We start from the raw sequence: 22,100 nt of genomic DNA, 5'->3' as shown, positions 1-22,100 counted from the left end.
TTGCAGACTGTTGAGTTCACGGAGGAAATGCAACAGGGTAAGTCAGGAAAAAGGGAAAGAAAAGACAACATCGGACAACTTTTTACACAGGCATAATATGCCACCACCTATCCCATCAGATACACACAAACCTTGTTTCTCCAAATGTAAAGTAGTGACGCCAATAATCACAAGCAAACACAGAACACAGTGAAAGTTGTTAGTTTCTGCACCCCCACACAATCTAAAAAAATGAATCTAATTCTCACTTTTTTTTCGGTTTGTAATTTTACTATTTTCAAATACCCACATAAACTTTGTCTACCCACGTGTATTTCGCACGGTCATTTTTAAGGCCTTTAGTCCTATATTTTGGCCCTCACCTTGCATTGCTCGTCTGTACAACGACTGACAAACAGAACAGCTCCGGAGGGCAAGACACCGACAAGAGATAAGGAACGTATGACAGAAAAACTTTGTCCTGTGCCGTATACTCAAAACCCAGTAATGTGCAAACAATACAAGAAGACTCCAAGAAGTAGAGCAAAGGCTTTACAAAAGCACCAGGGAGCATGGACGTCGTTTAGGGATCGCCAGGGTCGCAGCTGCGACCTCTGGCTTGACCCTTGTGACCCCTGGCACTGCCTTTGCGACCCCTGGCCTCAGAGGTGGCAAAATAAGTCCCAGTCTCAGACCCACTTTCCTTGCTTTTCGTCAATTCTTTAGTGTAATCAAGGATGAATTACAATTTGCTTGAATATGACCCTCCCTGGCAGCTGTGGTCAGCAAAACATTATTTTAAATGTATGTTGAGTGAGCTCTCGCAGGTGAGGCTCTGCTTATGTGACAATGAGTGTGTGTGTGTATAAATGCGAGGGTATGTGTGAAAATGCGTGTGTGAGTGAAAGTAAAGGTTAAATGGCGTGTGATGTCACTTCCGCTACCCCTGGCATTTGGTGAATTGACGTTCATGCAGGGGATTTGTTATGCCCATGTGAAACACGTCGCAGACATTTTATTTGATACAAAACAAATGCAAATCAAAATAAAATGATTATTTTTAATAACTATCTGAAGGGAAATGAGGAACTCACAACTTTAGGTACATTCTACCATGTCTGGGTTAAGGGCCAACCCCAGAAGAGTTCTTACCACCAACATGTAATTCTAAGATTACGGAGCAGTTCATGTGTAAGCACGAGTGTAGCCTACATGTTCAATCACACAAACACAGAGCAAGGTCAACAATCCCTTAAAAACATACACAACCAAAACATGGCATTATCAAACACACACAATCTTCCAATTCAAACACAGCTCACAGCGATGCACAGACGCAAAGTACAGACTATACAAATACATAAATGCATACCAATGTCCCCTCCCACGTATATGTGAGCACACATGTAGCTCACGGACACCCGTTTTGTACAGAAACACATACATTTATATACACTAAAGCAAGGAAATACCATCCTGCCCTGAACAAACAATCCCAAAAACGCTGCCATCCATTTTATAAAACATAATAACAGAGACACACAACAGTGCTACACAAAAGCCTGTAGAATAACACACAGCGGCGTGCGTGCTTCTTGCACAGGGTGTCTGGAGGGCAGAGGGATGGGAAACGCATAATAGATTTCAGCCCCAATGAGCCTGACCTGCTTTTCTCACTACCAGTAATTAGAAAGGTGCTGGGCTGCAGGAATTATCTTGACAGCAGAAGCAGACCTCTATACATTCATGCTAAACATGTCAGATCAGATTGGATTGAGCGCCCGCCGGCCTGTGGCAGAGTCCATAAACACGTTTTTCTGGAACAATTTCCCGTCTCTCGCCAATCCATTAATATCTCTTTTAATAGCAATCTACAGGGCATGCGATTCAGGGACGCACCATTTCACTAATTGCCTTGCATTAGGTAAGCATTGTGAATCAAGGACAGCTAGCGAGAAGCCAGGCCCCAAAACACGTCAACAGCAAAGGTTCCCCCTAGTCTACTTAGGGCAACCTTGGCCACTTCAAGGATAGAGGTTACTTTGTGTCTACATTTGGTGGGTCTACACTAGCTCGAATATTAGAGGCTCTTCCTCATCTACACGGGGAGCCGATACTAGCAGAATACCAGAGACTCCTTCACTCCTACATATGGAGCCGATACTAGCATAATACCAGAGACCCTTTCACATCTATGTAGGGTGCCGATACTAGCAGAGTATCAGAGGTTCCTTCACATCTACACAGGAAGCCGATACTAGTAGAATATCAGAGGTTCCTTCACATCTACATAGGGAGCCCTTACTAGCAAAATATCTGAGGCCCCTTCACATCTACAAAAGAAGCCGATACTAGCAGAATACCAGAGGCTCCTTCACATCTACATAGGGAGCCGATACTAGCAGAATATCAGAGGTTCCTTCACATCTACATAGGGAGCCCTTATTAGCAAAATATCTGAGGCCCCTTCACATCTACAGGTGAAGCCGATACTAGCAGAATACCAGAGGCTCCTTCACATCTACATAGGGAGCAGATACTAGCAGAATATCAGAGGCTCTTTCACATCTACATAGGGAGCCGATACTAGCACAATATCAAAGGTTCCTTCACACCTACATAGGGAGCCGATACTGGCAGAATATCAGCGCTTCCTTCACATCTACATAGGGAGCCAATACTAGCAGAATATCAGAGGTTATTTAACAGCTACATAGGGAGACAATACTAGCAGAATATCCAAGGTCCCTTCACAGCTACATGGGGAGCCCAAACTAGCAGAATATCCAATGCTTCTTCACATCTATATGTTGAGCCCATACTAGCTGAATATCAGAAGTTTTCTAGCATTTAAACAGGGAGAAGATACCACCTTAATGTCATGGAGTCCTTCACATCTACATATAAGGGCCAATTGTAGCAGAATATCAGCAGGTTCTTCACATCTACATATGGAAGCCAATACTAGTAGAGTATCAGTGTTTTTTTCACATCCACAAAGGGAGCCAATACCTGCAGAATATCAGATAATTCTCAACATCTACAGAGGCTCCATCATGTTTATACGGGGAGCAGTCAGCATACTATCAGAGGCTCCTTCACATCTATATGGGGTGCCGATACCAGGAGAATATTAGCAGCTCTTCACATCTACATGGAAAGCTCATATTAGCAGAATATCATAGGGCCCTTCACATTTAAACATGGAGCCGATACTAGCAGAACATCAAACTTCTTCATATATAGATGGGGAGTCAAGATTAGCAGGTTATCTGATGGTCCTTCACATCTAGAAAGGCCCCTTCTCATTTACAGATGGAGCCACCAGCAAAAACACAGAGGCTATTTCACATCTATATGGAGAGCTGATACCAGCAGACTCAGGCTCTCTCACAATTAAATGGAGAGCCAATACTAGCAGAATAGCTTAGGCTTCCTCACTTCTACACAGGGAACCAATTATAGCAGAATATCAGTGGCTCCTTCATATCTACACAGGGCACCAAATCTAGCAGATTAAGAGGTTCCTTCACATCTACACTGGGAGTTGACAGTATCCAAATATCAGCAACTTCTTCGCATTTACATAGGGAAGACAATAACAGCAAAATATCATAGGTTACTCAAACCTGTATAGAAAATACCAGCAGACTGACTGTAAACTTGGGGATCCAATACCAGCAGTATATCAGAGGTTCTTTCACGTCTACACAGGGAGCAGATGCTAGCAGAATATCAGAGGCTACTTCACATCTACATTGGTGAGCCGAAAACCAGTAGAATATCTGAGGCTCCTTCACATATACATAGGGAACTGATACTAGTAGAATATCAGACACTCTTTCACATCTTCATAGGGAGGCAATACTAGCATAGATGCAAAGGGTCCTTCAAACCTCTGGTAGCCTGAATTTTAGAATCTGCTGCACACTAACGAATGGAAGCAGACATTAACTGTTATATCAAAGCTACTACTGCACACTTACAAATATAAGCCTACGTGCTACAAATATAAAAGGGTTATTCACCTTGGAAACAAAATCTTACAGCTCTACAAATATAAGAAGTTACTTCATATTTATAAATGGGGCGGGGGTATTCTAGGCCCAAGAACAAAAGAGGGAGTACAATAGATTGACTATCCAAGGACTGTTAATGTCTACCAACATTGGCATTCATTGTGTTGAATATCAAAGGATTCATAACATTGTCAAACAGTGGCTTATACAAGGTAGGATATCAAACCATCCGTATTGGCTACAAACAGAGGCTGACCTTAGATAGAATATCCAAGGATCCTTAGTGTCTACAAATGGTGCCCCAACACTAGATTGAATATGAAACCTAAAAATTGAATATGAGAAAGCGTTTGTAGTGGATAAAATGTTTAATGTCTAGAAAAAAAGGCCAGCACTAGCCCAGATATTTAGTGGTCCTCATTCCCATAAAACAGCAAGTACACCAAGTTGACAATCAAAGGATCCTTGACATCAATGAATAGTGGCCAACACTAAATTGAATGATCCTTAACATCTGTAACATCTACAAAAGGATGTTTAATATCTTTAAAATAAACAGTACTTGTCATTCATCCCTGCAAAACAGAATCTACACTAACTTACACATGAAAGGATTCTTAACCTTAATGAACAGTGGTTAACACTGAAGTGAAAATGAAAAGTTAATTACCATCAACGAACAGTGGTCGATGTTAGAAAAAGTATAAAAGAATATTTTATTCCACAAAAACTACTGGGTCGAGTCCCTAATTCTTACAAAGCTGTACTCTCACTAGATAAGGCATAAAAGGAGCTTTAAAGTGTATGAACAGTGGTCAACATCAGTCCCAATATCAAAAGATCCTTTGCATCTACAAGTAGTGGCCTACTCTTGCATGAATATCTCTGGCTCCTTCACATCTACTAACATCAGCCTACACTAATAAGTATACCAGGATATTAGAGACAGTTTACAATCTAAAACCATGGTCTGCAGTAGCAGTACGCTAGCAGGGAATGCACTCATCAAAGGGTGCTTTTAATCTGTGGACAGGTAGCACACCACTTAACTATCAAGGGCTACTTCCAGTTGTCAGAGTGGTATGTACCAACTACATGTTCAAACTTGCTAAAGTCACTTAACAACACGCATCCTATTCTACAAAAATAGGGAAACACTCCAAAATCTCCATGCATTTCTTTATCTACAAGTAGGCAAGTCGGTATCTCAAATATTACAGACTCCTCCAGGTGTCAATCATGATGGGTTCTAGCACAAAAGATTATATAATAGCAGAAGACATGCAAACTGAGTGTACCCTAATAGAAACATCAAAGTGGGTCTCCTATTCTACAGCACCATCCCCAACGTGAGCTCAAGAATTATGTGTTATATCACTGATGGTTGGTGTTGGGGCCTCTCTGCTCTTTCTTATCTTTTCTAAAGTTCTTCCTCTCTTGCACTGCTTTTTGCCTCATCAAACTCACAAAAACTTCAGTGCACAACTTTTTACTTTACTGCTGGGTGAATATCGCCACTCTGCAGTGCATTACCTGTTTTCAGTGCTGTTGTCTTACCATGAGCAGAGTAACCAGACGACTGTACACAACGTGCCAAGTTCATTATCAGTGAATACGTTTTCTTTACACTCAGTATGGAAATGAGCTCTTGGGAACTGGAAATCTCGGTTTTGTCAGGATTGACTGTACATTCAAAATATATTCACAAATATGTCTACTTGAATGAAGTGTTTTCTATGGCTTGAGGTATTTCCAGCACCCCCTTTCACTGAAAGGCAACAGCTGAAAATGCTGAAGTATGTGTGAAAAGTTCTTTAACTTTCAGGTCCAAGTGATCTCTCACGTATGGTATTATATAGAAATGTGGCAACATTCAGCCACTACAGTTGATGTCCCTCTCACCAGGGGCAAACAAAATCTAAGGTATTAGGCAACAAAGCACTGTATTTGAGCGGTGGCGTGTTATAGACAAAGAGACTCAAGGTATTCAGCTAGCAGGTTGTGGCACACCAATTATTTCCTACTTTTCACACATCTTTCAGAACCTGTTCCCCAGACAGCACACCCATCACTACCCACGCTCACTAACACGTCCTTCCTTTTGTTTCACCCCCCACAAGACTCCTTTTACAACCCACTCTTAATTACACAGCCGTCCTTGCCCATTCTCCCCGCAAAAACTCTTACCCTAATACGCACATGAAAACCCACATACCACTCCTCTCAGTACAACAACACTATATGTTCTCCTCCAAGCCATTGCATTTATGACACTTCGGCTGTGGTGGCATTTACAAATCTTTTGTTAATGTCCTGAAAGGTTTTGAACAATTGTTGAAATAGGTATGGATGTATGTTGTAAAGATATGCAACATTTAATGAAAATGTCCTGCTGCCCCATAGAACACTCAGTGGCTGGCTCCACTACAGAATGTGCCTGCCTTCAAGATGAAATATACAAATGGAACCTCTTGTACTCACAGTCAACCCATATTTGGACATCAATGCCTAATTGAATAAGCAGAACTGACGTCCATCTCCAATTCTAGAAAGAATTAACAACATGATTTCCATAATTATAATCACATGATTAAAAGTAAGGACGTACTTATGTGCTGTGCTGCATGGTGCATCATCTTTGGTGTGTTTCTCTGAATCTCACACATCTCAACCAACATCATCCGCATACGACAGACTACATCCAATACACTTACACCCACTCACACTGAAACGAGGCTCTTGAACACATGGAAATCTGGATGCTTTGAGTCCTGTTAGGAAGTAGTAATCCACAACAATGGAGGGGCAGTTAGGAGAATGTGAGTGAAGCCATCCTTACCTGACCACTTGTTGCTCTCTTTGTCTCCTGCATTCTCTTGATCTTTAGCTGAATCATTGTGCTCTCGCGCAGTCTTCTCGCTGGCTCCTTCAACATCCTCAGTCACTTCTTCTGAAGCTAGAAACATGAACACAACATGTGGTCAGGACGGAATAGAGTTACAAAAGAAAGCAATGTCACAGTACAGAGTCGATCACCAATGGTAGACAGGCCTACGCATGGCACAGGGTTTGGCAACAAGCCATGGCAACCATAAACAAAAAGGTACACTGGCCATAATATTGTGACTTGGAGGCTAACCCACAGGTACAAGCCACAACCAGGAAGCTGCCCACAAGTACAAGCCACAACCAGGAAGCTGCCCACAAGTACAAGCCACAACCAGGAAGCTGCCCACAAGTACAAGCCACAACCAGGAAGCTGCTTTTTCCTCACTATGCCAGAGGTTAGGTGAAATGTAATTGCAGAAGGACTCCAGTGAAGCCTAAGGATGAACAGGGTTTCAATGATAAAAAGCATTTATGTGAAAAATGTCTCTGCTGTTGATTACAGAGCCTTGTCTCTATTTTAATTTTAACATACAACGTGGGATGTCTATGTAAAGAGTAACAATGGTAGTGGATCTACTGTTCGGTCCATATACTCTACATTTATCACGACAGTTAAGTTAGACAATGAGCAATGTAGTGAAGCACTGCAGTTTCACATTAATTTTAAGAACCGTACATCAGAATATCTACTAGAGTGTGACAACACAGCATATAACCAAAATATACACCTCATTTAGTCGGGCTGCACGTCACCATTCAAAGGATCACAAAGCCGGAGTATGCTCTTTGTACAGGTTTTACACCGACAGCTCGAAAATAAAACTATATCATTCATGATTATAATCCCTTGTGAATGTACTGAAATCACTTTAAGGCGCTAGATGATCCTTACTGATAAATGTAGTCATTTTTACCACCTGAAATGTGCAGGTGAGAGAAAGTCGGGATGTCTTCATCTCATCAGCCTCTCTAAACCTCCAGAACAATTGACCAATGCATCCATGGCGCCCCGATTGGAGCACTTATTGAAGCACATGCTGTGTTTTAACTCAATGATCAACTACTTAAGAGCCTTCTTAAATCAAGTAAACCTTCCAGTGCACTGACTGAAAGATGTTTTGCCTAATCGGAATCAATTAGTAACTTTGTACCCAATTACCCTTAAAAATGTACCTGTATTTCGCAAACAAACCCCAGTGATCTTCCAGTTTCCTCACAACAAACACTGTAACCTACATTTAGGGATACAGTAATTTCGCCACTCACCCAGTTTCCACCTGGCATTGTACATGTCTTATAGGTGTACATGTTAGCGTTATGATTACTATTATTATTATTATTATAAGACAGCAACTATAGTATCATTTAGCACCAAGGAAACTTCCTTGGTCATAGAGTGATTTATTGACAGCGCCTCAGTCACCCACACAGCCAGCTTTGTCATGCTGCCACAAACCTGTTCCGTAGCGCTACTCCAGAAGGTAGAATACCGCCAATGTGTCTCTGCACTGAAGCACCCCAGGACGTGACAGACCAGTGCTGGAGGTACCTCTCAACACTGATCCTCCCCCAAATACACCTCTTCCCTTGCATATCAAATAATGACTGGAGCAGCACTGAGATCCACGTGGCCACCCAAGGACTGCTGCATTTGTGGTCAAGCGTCCAGCAGTGAAAAGCGCGAGTGTTGACCTACTGACCCAGTCTCTCAGCCCCTACCTCCTCCGTCCCGCTACTGCTTTCCCAGTAGGTTCCTATCTCACCGGCTGAGCTGGGAAACCGGTCTCCATTTCCGTGAATTACCACAGAAGCCACAGACTAAAAATAACCTCCGAAGCCCAGGGAACGTGGTTAGATGCTCTGGGCAGCAGAGATTTCATTACACCTCGGCCGGCGCTCGATCCATTTCCTGACACTTATAGGCACAAGGTAGGCCTACCCCTGGGGAGGACAGGCAGGCGGGGGTTTGAGAATGGAAAGATCGAGCAGCGCAGCTAACTCCAGCCTCATGAATACCACCTATTCCTGGGCTTTACAGGTAGCAGACGTACAGCCACAATGACACAGAGTGCAGGGCAGTGCAAGTGACACAGCAGCACCCTTTGGAAGATCCACAAACTTCCAAGATGAACTGTGCCCTGTTTTCCCTTAGTTTGTGCATAAAACATCGGCCTGTTAAGAATTTCAAGCACGGAGGTGTGGATACATTAATTCTTTCTGTGCACTCTAAGGAAATAGGTTGGTTTTCCCTACAGACCAGCGCCTCCGACAGAGTCAGTCAAAGCATGGCTGACTAAAACCCCAGCCTTATCCGATTCCCAAAGTCTCCAACCCATAAAGAAATCTCAGTTTCTACTTAGAACCTAAGAAAGCCAATGAAAAGTGAATTATGGAACCCGAGTAGCAAAGAATTGATAGAAAAGTAGAGAAGGAATTTTTTTTGCAAGGTGGGACTAGTGGCAAACAGAGATGCTACAGACAAAAGACTAGGACATGGAAAGGCGGTCTGACCTATCCCTAGATGTGATCTTCAAATGCTACAAGACGACGTCAATCAATACCACTCAATTGCTTTCTCCATAAGTCAGCAAGCTCTTCCCCAAAGTACTTAACTGTACAGTCCGTTACATTCCAAATCCTTCCACACACCGCACAACTAAATGGTAGAGTATTGATGTCTCAATACAACAAAGACAACCCAGCTCATGAATAATTCACCCCTCATACTCTGTACTCCATGATTACAGAGCGCAAGAAGAGAGGACAGGGCAGAACTGGGAAATGAACAAGAAACCGCCCTTGCTGAAGCCCGAAACTTCAGTGTGCCCCTACAGGCTTAAGTCCAGCTTTTACACTGTAGTTTCGTTCCAGTGCCCATTTGCAGGTCTGACATAAATCGGAAACTATTCATGGGTTTTTGCTGTGTGAAACAGAGCTACCGTCATTGATACATCCCACATACTGTCAGCATGGCTGGCAGTGAGCAACCCACGCACCCCCACCCTTGTCACACCATCTTCTGAAATTTGGCAAAAATCCAAATGTCCTAGTGAAGGGTTCTTGCTTCTATGTCCATTTCTACTTTGGAAGATCAATGCAATTTCAGTTTCCCCACTCATTCAGAACACACATAAACACACAACTCTATCTACTCCACTCCATTTAACACATGCTCCTTTAGATCCACTGATGGAGAAAGGGCGTTCAGGTTCCCCCATCCTTTGTTAACCTAACAAATGCAGTCTGGACATGTGTTGGCATACCACATATGTATACAGAGTATACATGTATCCATAAGAACGTTTGTGTCTCTTCATCTGTGCACCTCTGGCCACACCATACACACTTTCTATTGTCACTACCAATAGTGTGATACTAGTGATTCCCAAACACCTACCCACTGCACTGATGAGATCGACATAAAAAGAATAGAGTCTACATATACGTGCCTATAACTAATGACTATGGCACATAGGCTTCTATCAACTTTATCAACGGTGTCCCATGTCCTTTTCCTCAGGCCCCACCACATGACATCGTCATGCACACTTCATTCCACCCCAGTGATAGATTCTGTGCTGGCTAATATTCCATGCCTGTCAGTTCAATGTACTTCATACATTCAAAGTCCAATAAACATCACCCTAATAAAGAACTGTGCTGGTCAGCTGTCTCAATGACTGCTCCAAAACATCTCCACCAGGGCCTGCCTTGAATAATTACCACACGTCCACTTGTGGGGGATAACAATATGTCTAGGCTTAGTCTTCAAGGGTCAGTACCAGGATTATAACACAGCCCCCTGCAGCGCGGGGTGAGATGCCCCCTTTAGAGGGACCCCATTCGGAGTAGTACCTATGAATTTCTATGAGTTATGGGTGATTACCACCTCGGTATAATGTGATACCCTAGCGAAGGCCCTTCCCTTAAGTCTTTAATGTGTACTAAATAAAGGACCCAAGAAAAGGTTTGCTCTAATAACAAATCCTTCCGATTGTAGCAGTTATTGGATATGTAAACACTCAAATTGCCTAGCTTGGTTTGGTAAAGTATCAGTACCGTAATGTTCCTAGATGGTGCTGTTTATCCCCCTTGAGGTGGCACACTGATAGTTCTAAGTTGGGTAACGATTCTGTTCATTACATTAAATCCACCCTTATATGTCTGCCAATGATGGGGAAGGGGTAGCAAAAAAAGAACTGTTTTCTGTATAGAATGCAGTACCTAGTTAAATAACTGAATGGGATAAACCGGTATGAAGGAAGGTACCTTTTCGATGTAAAATATCTTCCAGGCATTACAAGGAGAGCACTTCCGGAAAGGTGGAATTATATACCAAATAACCATTAACATGAAGTGAGGCAGTAATACTTTCCTGGGTAGAGACAAAGCCTACCCCATGTATATTTTAATGAATTAGTAAATAACAGGTCATGCAGGCAGTTGTGCTGTCAAGACAGACCTAAAGAGTGGGTATCACCAGGGCATCTTGTCAAACTACCTTCAGAGGATACAGGTGTTGGTAGGGGAACATTACAACAGCTTTATCCTAAGTGGTATATATTTGCTACAAAATGGAAGACTCAGAAAACTGGCGCACTCTTCAATTACCAAACCAGAAACTGCAGAACAGTGGCACCAAAGGGAATAACGTAGTATTTCCCTTATGTTATACACTTAGGCGGGGAGTCTCGCACTAAAAAAGAGGGGGGGGGGGGGGGCTTTCAAAGCTCGCGAGGCCTTGAGCAGAGCGGAAAACGCAGAATTGTGTGTTTTGAAAGCAGCACTCGGCATCTCCCTTCTGCATTACCATCTGTGATCCATAGGTGTCACCCCAAGCAAGGCAAGGAACGGCCATGATCATCCTTTGGACTGAAAACAACTTCCCATTGCAAGTGCTGGAGCATCGTGGGGAGGGTTTAAAGGGCAGGAATAAAATAATACATCCATGAACAGCCCCGCTGGCACGTCTTTGTAAAGTCGTCAAAACGCGAGGAGAGAAAAAATACTCTTGAAATGGATGAAAGGGAGAAAGGAAAACAATCTTACAGAATATCAACGAAGGTTTTACGGTGCAGTTACCCTAGTTTATAGTAGGAATCACATGTCCTGTGCCTTTGCATGGCCCTCTTCTCCCAAACCACCGGGCCTCGCTGATCATCTTCGAGGAAGGCGGGTAAGAAAGGGCTGAGTGAGCTCCTGGGAAGGGGAGGGGGTATCACCGAGAGTTAGAATTTCAGAGAGAGAAAAGAAAGATGGGATTCAGGATGGGGTGGCGGAAGGGGGTGTAGTGTCAGCCGGAGGTGACCATCCCTTGAGTATGGGTGTGTGCTGTAAGCGTCCAGACATCCAGAACCCCATCCCATCCCACCCCAGAACTTCTAGTAGAGGAAAAAAAAAACATCTCCCTCTCGAACACCCTGTAAGAAACCGAAGCGCCAGACAAGAAGCCGAGGCGCACGGCAAGACACCGACCCGTAGAAGCAAGACATCGAGGCACATAGCAAGAAAGCTTGACCGGGGCACTTGACTGATCCAGAAACTAGCACAAAGTTGAGGATCCTGCTCTGGGTTTGCACACACAGCTCCAGTGCCAATTTGGCCTCAGCAATCTGGGCCTGTGGGCACCCATTCAAAGTCTTGAGGTGGCTTGAAGGGTACATGTGACCCTTTAACCCGTTGGCTTGATGGGGCCACGCAGGGGCACTGTCATCTCCTTTCATTTCAGTGTTAAACAACAATGAGTTGCAGCTCAGTCTCCCACATGCACTAGTAATTGCTTTTTCCTTTTGCACTAATAATCTTTTCAGCAAAGGAAGTGCTGAGCTTCCTGTATTCCCCGAGTCTGCTTTTCAGCCCCTACCCAGCCTGCTCCCCTGTTTGCTTCTGTCTTCCCCTCTCTCTGCTGAACCTTCTGAAGTGGCTTCCAGGTAGGGATGACCTTCACTATCTGGCAGTGTGGTGAAGGTCGGGAAATGGCAACTGAGACACTCCCTTTGCGCCTTGTTTCCCACTTTCACCAAAGGGAAGGACACCATGTAACGGAGGCCCCCAAAATATGTGTACCTTCACACCACTGTATGGGCAGAGCAGAAAAAGTCAAAGGCCTTCAATCTGCTCAGTGTGTAGGTCTAGCCACTAATCATTCCGGCAGACTTCAGTCACACCTTGCTAAGACCTGAGTTTGGGATTTCGGCTTTGACACACCTTGATTTCGGGTTGTGAACACTGATAGTCCTGTGCACTGGACGACAACAATGTACGGTTGTTTTACAACACCTCTGTATGCTTGGCCAACTACCACCAACAATTGAGTTCAGCAACAGCCCACAGTGGTGGCTGACATCAGATTTGCTGGATGTCTAGGGCCTATGTAAAGTAGGCCTATGCAGCCCCTTACCTTTCAAGGCCCCCAGTCAGCCTATAGCCTCTGAATATCTTGAGCTATAACAGGAGCCTTTAGGGCCCCTCACCACAGTCTGCAGCGATGGGAGATGGGGGAAAGGGAGGGAGAGAAGCAACGGTTTGCATTACACCACAGATCGCTCCCAACAGTGACTTTAGGTAGTTGACACCAGTCACGTGGTCGGCCCAAGAAGAGCTCTCACTTCTGCCTCATGACATTATGGGCCATGCCCTTCAAAGGACCCCTTCAAAAGCATTGCAGGATTCAGAAATATGGTTGTCACAGCTGACAAAATGAGTACCCCCATGCCTTTGTGATACACTCTACTCCATCACTATGAGGAAAAGTGTGACACATATAAAAACTACTGTTGTATGCTACCCCAGCCTCTGCCTCGATCCCTCATCCATCAGGGGGCATTCTAGATACATTCTTAAAGCACCCCAGCACTCTCCAAGGACATTCTACAATCCACAACAGCTGCTAAATCAGCCAGAACTATAGTTAATGTCGCATATGAAGCTGGTACTGCCATTAGGGACCTCAAATTTGCCTATTTCAACCCCCTGCTGAAAAATCCATGACTAGACAACCCTGCCAACTACACACCTGCTGTCAATAAACAACTCATGGTCAAACTGATGGAAAGAGAAACTAACACAGAAAGAAGATTCAATGCACTTTCTGAAAAGGAATCAATTTTGCTTCCCACATTGTGAACTGATCAGAACGTAAAACATACAATGGTCACTTTCATTCTCCTGAACTGCTCTATAGCATAGATACAACACATACCAAACTCTTATCTTCTGGCCCAGACCTAAGTGCTTGAGTTAGGAACTTGGACTTGATTTCATAGTTTCTCCTGATGAGAAAACTACTCACTTTGATTCCACTTTACCTTTCCTTGCTTCACTGCTCCTCTTCTGGTGTGCTTAATAGCTGTACCTCAGTCCTCTTCCCCATCACATCAGACCTACGGCCATATCTGCTACAACTAAGCTGACAACACCCAGATCATCCTAAAACTTGACAACCTGCCAGATGTGCATGCCTGAATGCCCAGTCCTTGCCTCCTTACAACTAACAGCTATTTAACCCAAAACCACCCAACCCCGACGCAAGTAAGACTAATATCCGTCCTGTTGTCCCCTTATTTAAGAATTTGTCATTGGCCCATGGACTGAATCTTCTACCAACCTGTCTGACTCGGTGAAGAACTTGGGAGTTATTTGTGACTCATTTCTCTCACTGACACACCATATTAATGCGGCGATCAACACCTTCTTCATCCTACTCAAACTTCTAAAGCAGATCTTTAGTGTCTTTACTTTCCACATGAACTAAACACCACAACATTCCTGCTTGAATTATGCAAACAGACTACATCTGTGCTCCCGTTTACAAATGTCAGTTTGTCCTCAATGGACCTAATCATATTACATCACCACCCTAAGGACCACTTCTTATCAACTCTACAAGAGTTCCAGAAGAAAATGAACATCAATAGACTGTTCTTTAAATTGTGTGCTGCAACGAGGGTTCCTCCAGCAAAATCTGCATGCAAACCAGCAAAGGCGAAGCCTTGAGAATCATGAAACAGAGAACCTGTAGTTAGTAAAGTGTTCTTGCAAAGCTCAGTGGGTGCACTTGGAATGCCACAAAATATGTGGGTCATATTCATTAGGCATGGCTGACAATTCGTTTAGTTGACTTGCATGAGCTTTGTGTGGTTGGCCAACAATCACACTGTGGGATTGGCAGCTGTGTGGTAAACAGACAATGGCCTTGTAGAATTTGCAGGCCGGTCTGTTTAGCCAGCAATGGCTCTATGACAGAGGGCAAAGACCCCTTGTTTCAAGTTTTTCACATCTTGATAAGGGTAGTCTAACAGCTTCTACAAGACACTCATTTGCAGAAGGGATCTGCTGCGCTGAGTGTTTATGCCAAGAATATTCGTGTTTAATTACTGTCCTTAAAACAGCGCCTATAAGGAAATATTATAAGTGGACAAAGCTTGCTTTCCCACTGTAGATGGTCGGCGAGTATGGAAGACCTCCTCTCTGTCTATTCTGCCATAAGAGAACTGCAAACAGTCTGCAATTTATCTCGGACCAGGCCCAGAAAGACAGAGAACCCTCTCGACATACGTGGAGCACATTATGGGGGAGCACACGCAGATGGACAAACATACAGAGGTGAAGTCATTTGCTCTCGACTCCTGCATAGCTCGTGACAAGAATCCTCTCCTCTTAATTAGAAGCTGCCTACCACAGGCTGGGCTCTTCAGCATGGTTAAGCCAAGACAATAAAAGACCCACTAATGGAAAAAGCTGATGCAAGAGGGCTTTGTAAACCTGACCTTACACACTTAGGGAGCCATGATAAGTCTGTCAGCCACGTGCCTTCCCTTTAGGAATATGTTAGGCTCGGTTCCTCCTTTGTACTTAACAATGCACATAATCCATGCACAGGAAGGAATAATTTTCAGAGTCGCTCCAGCTACTGCTACAATGGAAGCTATCCCAAAGTACACTTTCCCACATATGCTCCAAAAATATTAACCAACCAATTGTACAAGTCTCAAATGAAAAAGAAAGAAAGTCTGTGCAATAGTCACTATTCCACCCATAAGCGATGGAGGCTATACAGCTGCACAACCCTTCCACAGACAGGGAGATCCACCTAACTGTGTACATACAGTGAATTATGCAAGCCAAAGCATTTAGCAGATCATGGCTGCATGTGGAAAAAACATGGTGGTCCTTGTCTATTAGTCCAGTTTCCTCACGTGCCATGGTAGTGGGATATAATCTTTCTGCTTGTGGGGTTCTGCTGACACTGAGTAGCCCAGTGGTGTAGGACATGTTGTCACAATGGTTTTAAACAGGCTTCTGTGGATTACAAAGGAGACAGAGCTAGAACACCACTTGCTAAAGTTTAGACTTGTATAAAGAATTTTATAGCTCACACGTGCAACCAGAATCTCTTTAGGGTTCCTTAACTCCTAAACTGCAATGTGCATTTGGAGTCTGAGCAGGTACTACTGTGGAAAAAAGCCAGGTCTGAATTCACTCCAAAAAAACTGTGCCGATCTGCTATGGTCCTGATAGGAATGGAGAGAATCTTTCACATTGCAAAGGCCACAGGAGAAAAGGATCTACTAGCCGCGGGGGAAAAATCCAGAAAGCTTTCTTCCGATTGTCTCCGTGACTGAGGTGGAACATAGCTTGATAATCTGGAGAGTATAAATCCAGGCTCTATGGTGTGACAAGTTAAAAAAAAGGTAGAGTCTCATTACAAAGGTAGAGATGCTAAACATTTGAAGGAAGAAATTCATAGGTATGCACATGTAATGTGGGAAGCTATCAGTATTGGATTTTTGTCCACTAGAAGATGTTGAAAGGTCCCATATTTTCTTGGTGTAAGAGATCGGATTTTCAAAGCGACTTCATTTAATCTTCATGAGATGAGCACAACACCATATAGATATATATGAATGGATTGACTAGTTATGAGGCAAGATAGATGCATGTAAAAAGACCTATAAGTGAATAATGTTAATAGAACACAATAAGATAAATAGCAGGGAGGAGCTCAAATCTGTTATTGCAAGTAGCGATATACTGTTCCTGGACATGTGTGTGTGCTCTGTGGGATACAGTGTAAGTTTGCCATAGATTGCCAGGAGGGAGGCCTTCTTCCAAGTAGTCAAGATTTATGTACATTTGAGTCCTTACAGGTTGTGGGAGACCAGCTGCCCTGACTGCAGGCATCATGCTACACTAATGGAAGGGTGTGTTCTTACTAGTCTATACAGGAATGTGAGCTAGGCTTGGTTGTGATGGGCTTGATTACTATCCCCATTACCATTAGGATGTTGTTTGCATCCCTGCTGCTTAAAGATACCAAGGGAAATTTTGCAGGAAAAAGAGTACATTACAATCACGGGTGGCTCCTCCGCAAAGGCAGAGGAGTGTCGCCCCAAAGACTAAGAGCCAGCAGCAGAATATTTGAATATCGTTTTATTTTTCTGCTGCTAGCTCGGCCAGCAGGTGCAGGGAGGGGCAAGGTTGAGCCTCGGGATGTGGGATGAGGAATTGTGTACAGTAAGCATGCATGTGTGTTTGGACAGCCGTTGTCCAAACACACATGCGCACTTAGGTTGCTCCAGCCCGGCTGTGTACACCTCTGGGCTTGAGAAACTGCACAGGCCCCAGGATTGTCTGAGCGGCAGTCACTGCCGCTCAGACCAATCCAGATGCTGCTTACATGCTATGTTTACCATGTAAGCATCGCCAGAATTGCCAGGGAGCCTCTTCTGGTGTCTGAGCGAATGCTGGGACACCAGAACAGGAAAGCAGGACAAACGAGGTGGCAGGAGAGAACGACGGCAAACAGTAAGCTTTTTTTTACCCCCATCTCCCCTGCCCCTCCCCTCAATATCTGCAGCAGCCATCAATTACAATATTTCCTCGTGTATTTGGGAGTATATTTATAGAATATGAGAATGAGGGTAATGTGACGTTGCTTGACAATTGTGCTTCGTGTGATAATTGAGGATTAAGCTGTCCATATCAGAGACTTAGTGATATATGCAGAATATGAAAGCCCCATACTACACTAGTAGACAATATATCAATTATGGGATTAAACTGTATTGAAAACTCGGGTGCTCACAAAAAACCTTACACAACATTGGCCCCAGGTGCCTCAACAACTCCATAAACCCCCACAATCTTATCAGACACCTGTGCTCAACTGGCACCCCCCCCCCCAAACCTCCACTGATCTGGCAGTTGTGCTTTCCCTTCCCCTACCTTCCGTCTAAAGGCTGGAATGACCTCCCCTGCATATCAGTCTCCTCCTCAGTTCTTGAAGTCAGCAAAAAACTGAAGGCCTGGCTCTTCACCTAGCCCCGACGCTGGCTCGGCCCTCAGAACTTCTGCTTTTGTGGCACGATACCCTCTCGAATTAACTGTGCGCCATACAAATACACATATCATAACATACTGCCATCTGAGAGGCTCATGTGATTGGCCGACAGGAAGAACCATGGGGCTTAAATCTGAACCATTAACACCAATCTCTATAAAATTCATGCCATTATAGTTTCATAGCAATGCTAATCACAACAGCTTAAGGGCCTCATTTAGAGTTTGAAGGCGCTCTTAGACTTTGATACAAGCTCTCAAGGGCGGATTTGCTCAAGGAAAGTAAACTCAATGTGCTATGAAAGTCAAACCAGAATGAACCACCCTGGAGGAAAGACGCCCAATTAGTAGGATGAGTATCTAAAAAGAAAGCATTCAATACTCTTACTCCAGCTTGACCCAATAAATCAAGTAAGGTGTGCCATATGATATGGAAGTTAAGATCTGGGCATTGCGTTTGCGCTGGGCAGGAGAAAAAGCAAGAGCGTACAGGGCACAGCTCAACACATGAGGACTGAACAAGAGGTTCTCTCAGGTATACAGAAAAACTGCATTTGTCTAAATACTGTGGGCCCCTATGTAGTCTCTGTACAGTAGATGGGGAATGTGGCCTCACAAACAAGTCTGTTGCTCCTAGCTGCCTTAATTGTCTCTCGTATGGACCCTAGCCTGTGGTCACGGAACAACGGTGTATACATATTTCCAGAAGATATACTCATGACAACAAAGATTGTAAAGGAAGAGATGTGCTGTGTTACAATTTAAACAGAACCACTTATTTGAGTGTCCAACAATCGTTTGTTTCTATAAAGGCAAAAGGATTTAATTTGACATAGTACACTTTAATACTATTCTCTTACATGTCTTCGATCAAGATGGTAGCTTGCTCCTGACTTGCTACCAGATTGGCTTGTTTAAAAGACCAATGGAGTAAAGATTAAAGAAACAATCAAACCAATAATTACTTTATATAAAAACAGTAGGACCTTTGAGCATGTCCAGTTTGTCCACAAAATATTAGAAATCTAAAAAACAACCTACTAATTAACAAAACTGGTTTCAAGGGTAGTAAGGACGGGTCGCTATTTCGCTTTCTTTCGAGGTTGACACTTTTCAAAAGCCACACTGAAGTGTACATGAATGTACAAGAGTGAAGAAAACACTAACCAGCTCCAAAAAACACCAACGGAGGTGAGAAGATGGCAACATAATACATTTAGAAGTTAAGGCTGGAATTTCCAACTAATATGGATGCAACCACTGACATACCGCTTTATTAAATGTATAAGAAAAGACAACACAGTGAACAATCACCAGCATAGAATAACAGGAGACAAAATGAAAAAAATAAAAGAGGGAAAACGGAGGTACAGAAATAGTAACGAGGAGAAGCTTAGGCTCTTTATTTAGGCAGTAAGTATGTTATGTTATAATTTGTCAGTACACCTACACCAAAGCTTCCTGGTGCTATGGAACACAACAGGGATAAAAACAGGAATAAAACAGGATGTAGAGTGATCCTTCAAGAGACAGTTTGGAGGTTGAATAGGCAAGTCTTATTTTTTTTCCTGAACATAGAGAAGCAGTCTCCCATACTATAAGAGGGAGGTTGCTCCATTCTTGCCTGGCCACGGCCGAATAAACTATGTTGCTTAATAGGGCAGTTCTAGTTCTACGGACATTCAGTAAAGGAATGCAGAGTTTGGACGGGGCAGGGGTTCAAGTGGAATTCAGCCACTATAGATGCTGGGGAGGCTGCATAAATGGTACGATGTACAATAACCAGGAGTTTAAAAACAATAGGTATAAGTATGGTCCCGAAGTCTGGCTCCTGTTATTAGCCTTGTTGTAACGTTTTGTAGGAGTTGGAGACGTAGGGGCAACTTATCAGGCAGGCCAGATAAATGGAATTTTCATAACCAAAAGGGAACTATATAACAACCTTTGTTACTGAGATATGGTGAGTTGGGTCAATGTAAAGGAGAATATTTTTCAACCTAATGAGTCAAAAACAGGAGCTAGTAACTTCTGAGTTTCACTAAATATGGAAATTGGTGATGTTACGTGACTGCCATCTTGGAACGTGGAAGCCTGCCAGAGGGTAGTGAGCAGGTGTTGTACGGGATCAGTTCAAACAACCCACCTGGCATTCTGGATGCCTAGGACCCATCAGTACTGCTCAGATGCGGAAAAAAATGCAGCATTTTTGGGATGCAGACAGGAGGATCCGAAACAGACCCAGAAGCACAGAGCTAAGGGCCACCCCCTAGCAGGAGTTAAACTGCAAGTCAGGCCCAGCCCACTGCAACATGGAAACACTGTAATATCTGAATAGAATGGAAGGGAAATTACACGCTTAACAATGATACCTACCTAATCAACGAAAATACACACAATTTAGACCTCTATTTGTCTTGGAATGGGCACCTATCTAACGTTCACATGGACAGACTGTGTGTGTGCCATGAGCATTTGTAGAGAGTCTGTGTATTCTTTGGACATGGTTAAATCTAAACGTTGTTTTCTAGGGTGCATGTAGCTCAGTCGGTATGGATCTGTGGCACAGAGTGTTATTTTGTGCTCTCTACACCTAGAACCAATGGCCATGCCTGCCCAGGAAGAAAGACGCACCACGAGTCACCGCTGCATCCTGCCTAGCAGCTCCATTGATCTGCTACACACTTGGTGCAGTCAAAGTTGTTTATGATCAATATGCAAATTGCTCAGGGCATTGATCTGGTATTAATTTTCAATTAGAGAACCCACAAGGGGTCTTGCCAGGTCAATACTGAACAAATCCGAGGGAAGAGTGCTGTGCCAGACTGACAAGTTGCTCTGGGGTTAGGAATTCCCCATCTCCCATCTTTTCCCGTTTTGCCCGTCACTGGAGCAGGTGGAGGTCTTGCCTCATAGTCCTTCTTAGGTCTGTCTGCATGTCTCTCCATTCACACGCACAGACCCCTTGCCTCCTCGTAGTCTCCATATTCTGCTTAGTCACGGAACATCACCTCTGAGACTTCTCTTGGCAGGTAGCCATGGCTGGAGCTGGCAGCCAGTGCAGGCAGGAATAATGCGAGAAAGACGAATACATCACCACGAACAATCCCATGCAAAGAGCTGACTGATCTCGGGGTGGCGGGAAAGGACAGCCCCCACCCCCGCACACCATGAATGTGGTGATGTAAAATGAAGCCTTGTCTTATACTGCATAACCTGCCCTTGAAGCAAATGATGTGTCAGCTGAGCCGCTAGAGCCTGTGGCTCGGGGTCCAGCAACCCCCACATAATGCTGCCACTCAATCAATCACGAATTTGTAAAGCACACTACTCACCCGTGAGGGTCTCAAGGCGCTGAGGAGGGTGGGTGGGGGGGGAAAAGAGGGGTGCTTATTTCGGTGGCTTCCACCCCTTGCAACACACTCCCACTTTACTGTTAGATTCGAAGTCCATGCATGAAGTTGCCACTCACTGTTGTGATAACGGACTCATTCTCATGTCCGCACAGCACATGTATCATGCTGCACCTGTAGTTAACTGTCTCCCGCCTGCTGCTAATGTAGCCTGCTACCATATGACCAAGCATCACCCATTCCTGTTGCTTCTGCATCACACTGCCTCCAGTCGCGTACTGTTGTGGCCTGCAGCCCCTGCCACTAATGTACAGAACACTAAGGCCTCCAGGTCCTGCCTTACACTGCTCCTCAATGTCAAATCTGCACTACCCTATCACACTGCCACTAACTGTCATGTCGGCTGCCCCTGCCACTCAGTTACAGAACACTGAGGCCTCATGCCTTGCATCACACTGACTCACTGTCAAGTTTGCAGTCCCTGCCACTCAGTTACAGAACACAGAGACCCCAGGACTTGCAT

The 22,100-nt window shown here is 44.0% G+C and overlaps 1 protein-coding gene across 2 annotated transcripts in view; it reads right to left on the bottom strand.

The window, feature by feature from the left end:
* Positions 1-22,100, bottom strand: part of ZFHX3 (zinc finger homeobox 3) — a 329,992-nt gene that overhangs the window by 53,197 nt on the left and 254,695 nt on the right. For both annotated transcript variants that reach the window (XM_069216361.1, XM_069216362.1), the window contains exon 5: positions 6,838-6,954. In XM_069216361.1, the coding sequence (XP_069072462.1) occupies positions 6,838-6,954 (117 nt within the window). The remainder of the gene's footprint in view (positions 1-6,837; positions 6,955-22,100) is intronic.

This window comes from Pleurodeles waltl, chromosome 12, assembly GCF_031143425.1.
Source record: "Pleurodeles waltl isolate 20211129_DDA chromosome 12, aPleWal1.hap1.20221129, whole genome shotgun sequence".
NCBI classification, from domain to species: Eukaryota; Metazoa; Chordata; class Amphibia; order Caudata; family Salamandridae; genus Pleurodeles; species Pleurodeles waltl.
Note: the sequence above shows the minus strand (reverse complement) of the source record. Positions and strands in the feature narration are given on the sequence as shown.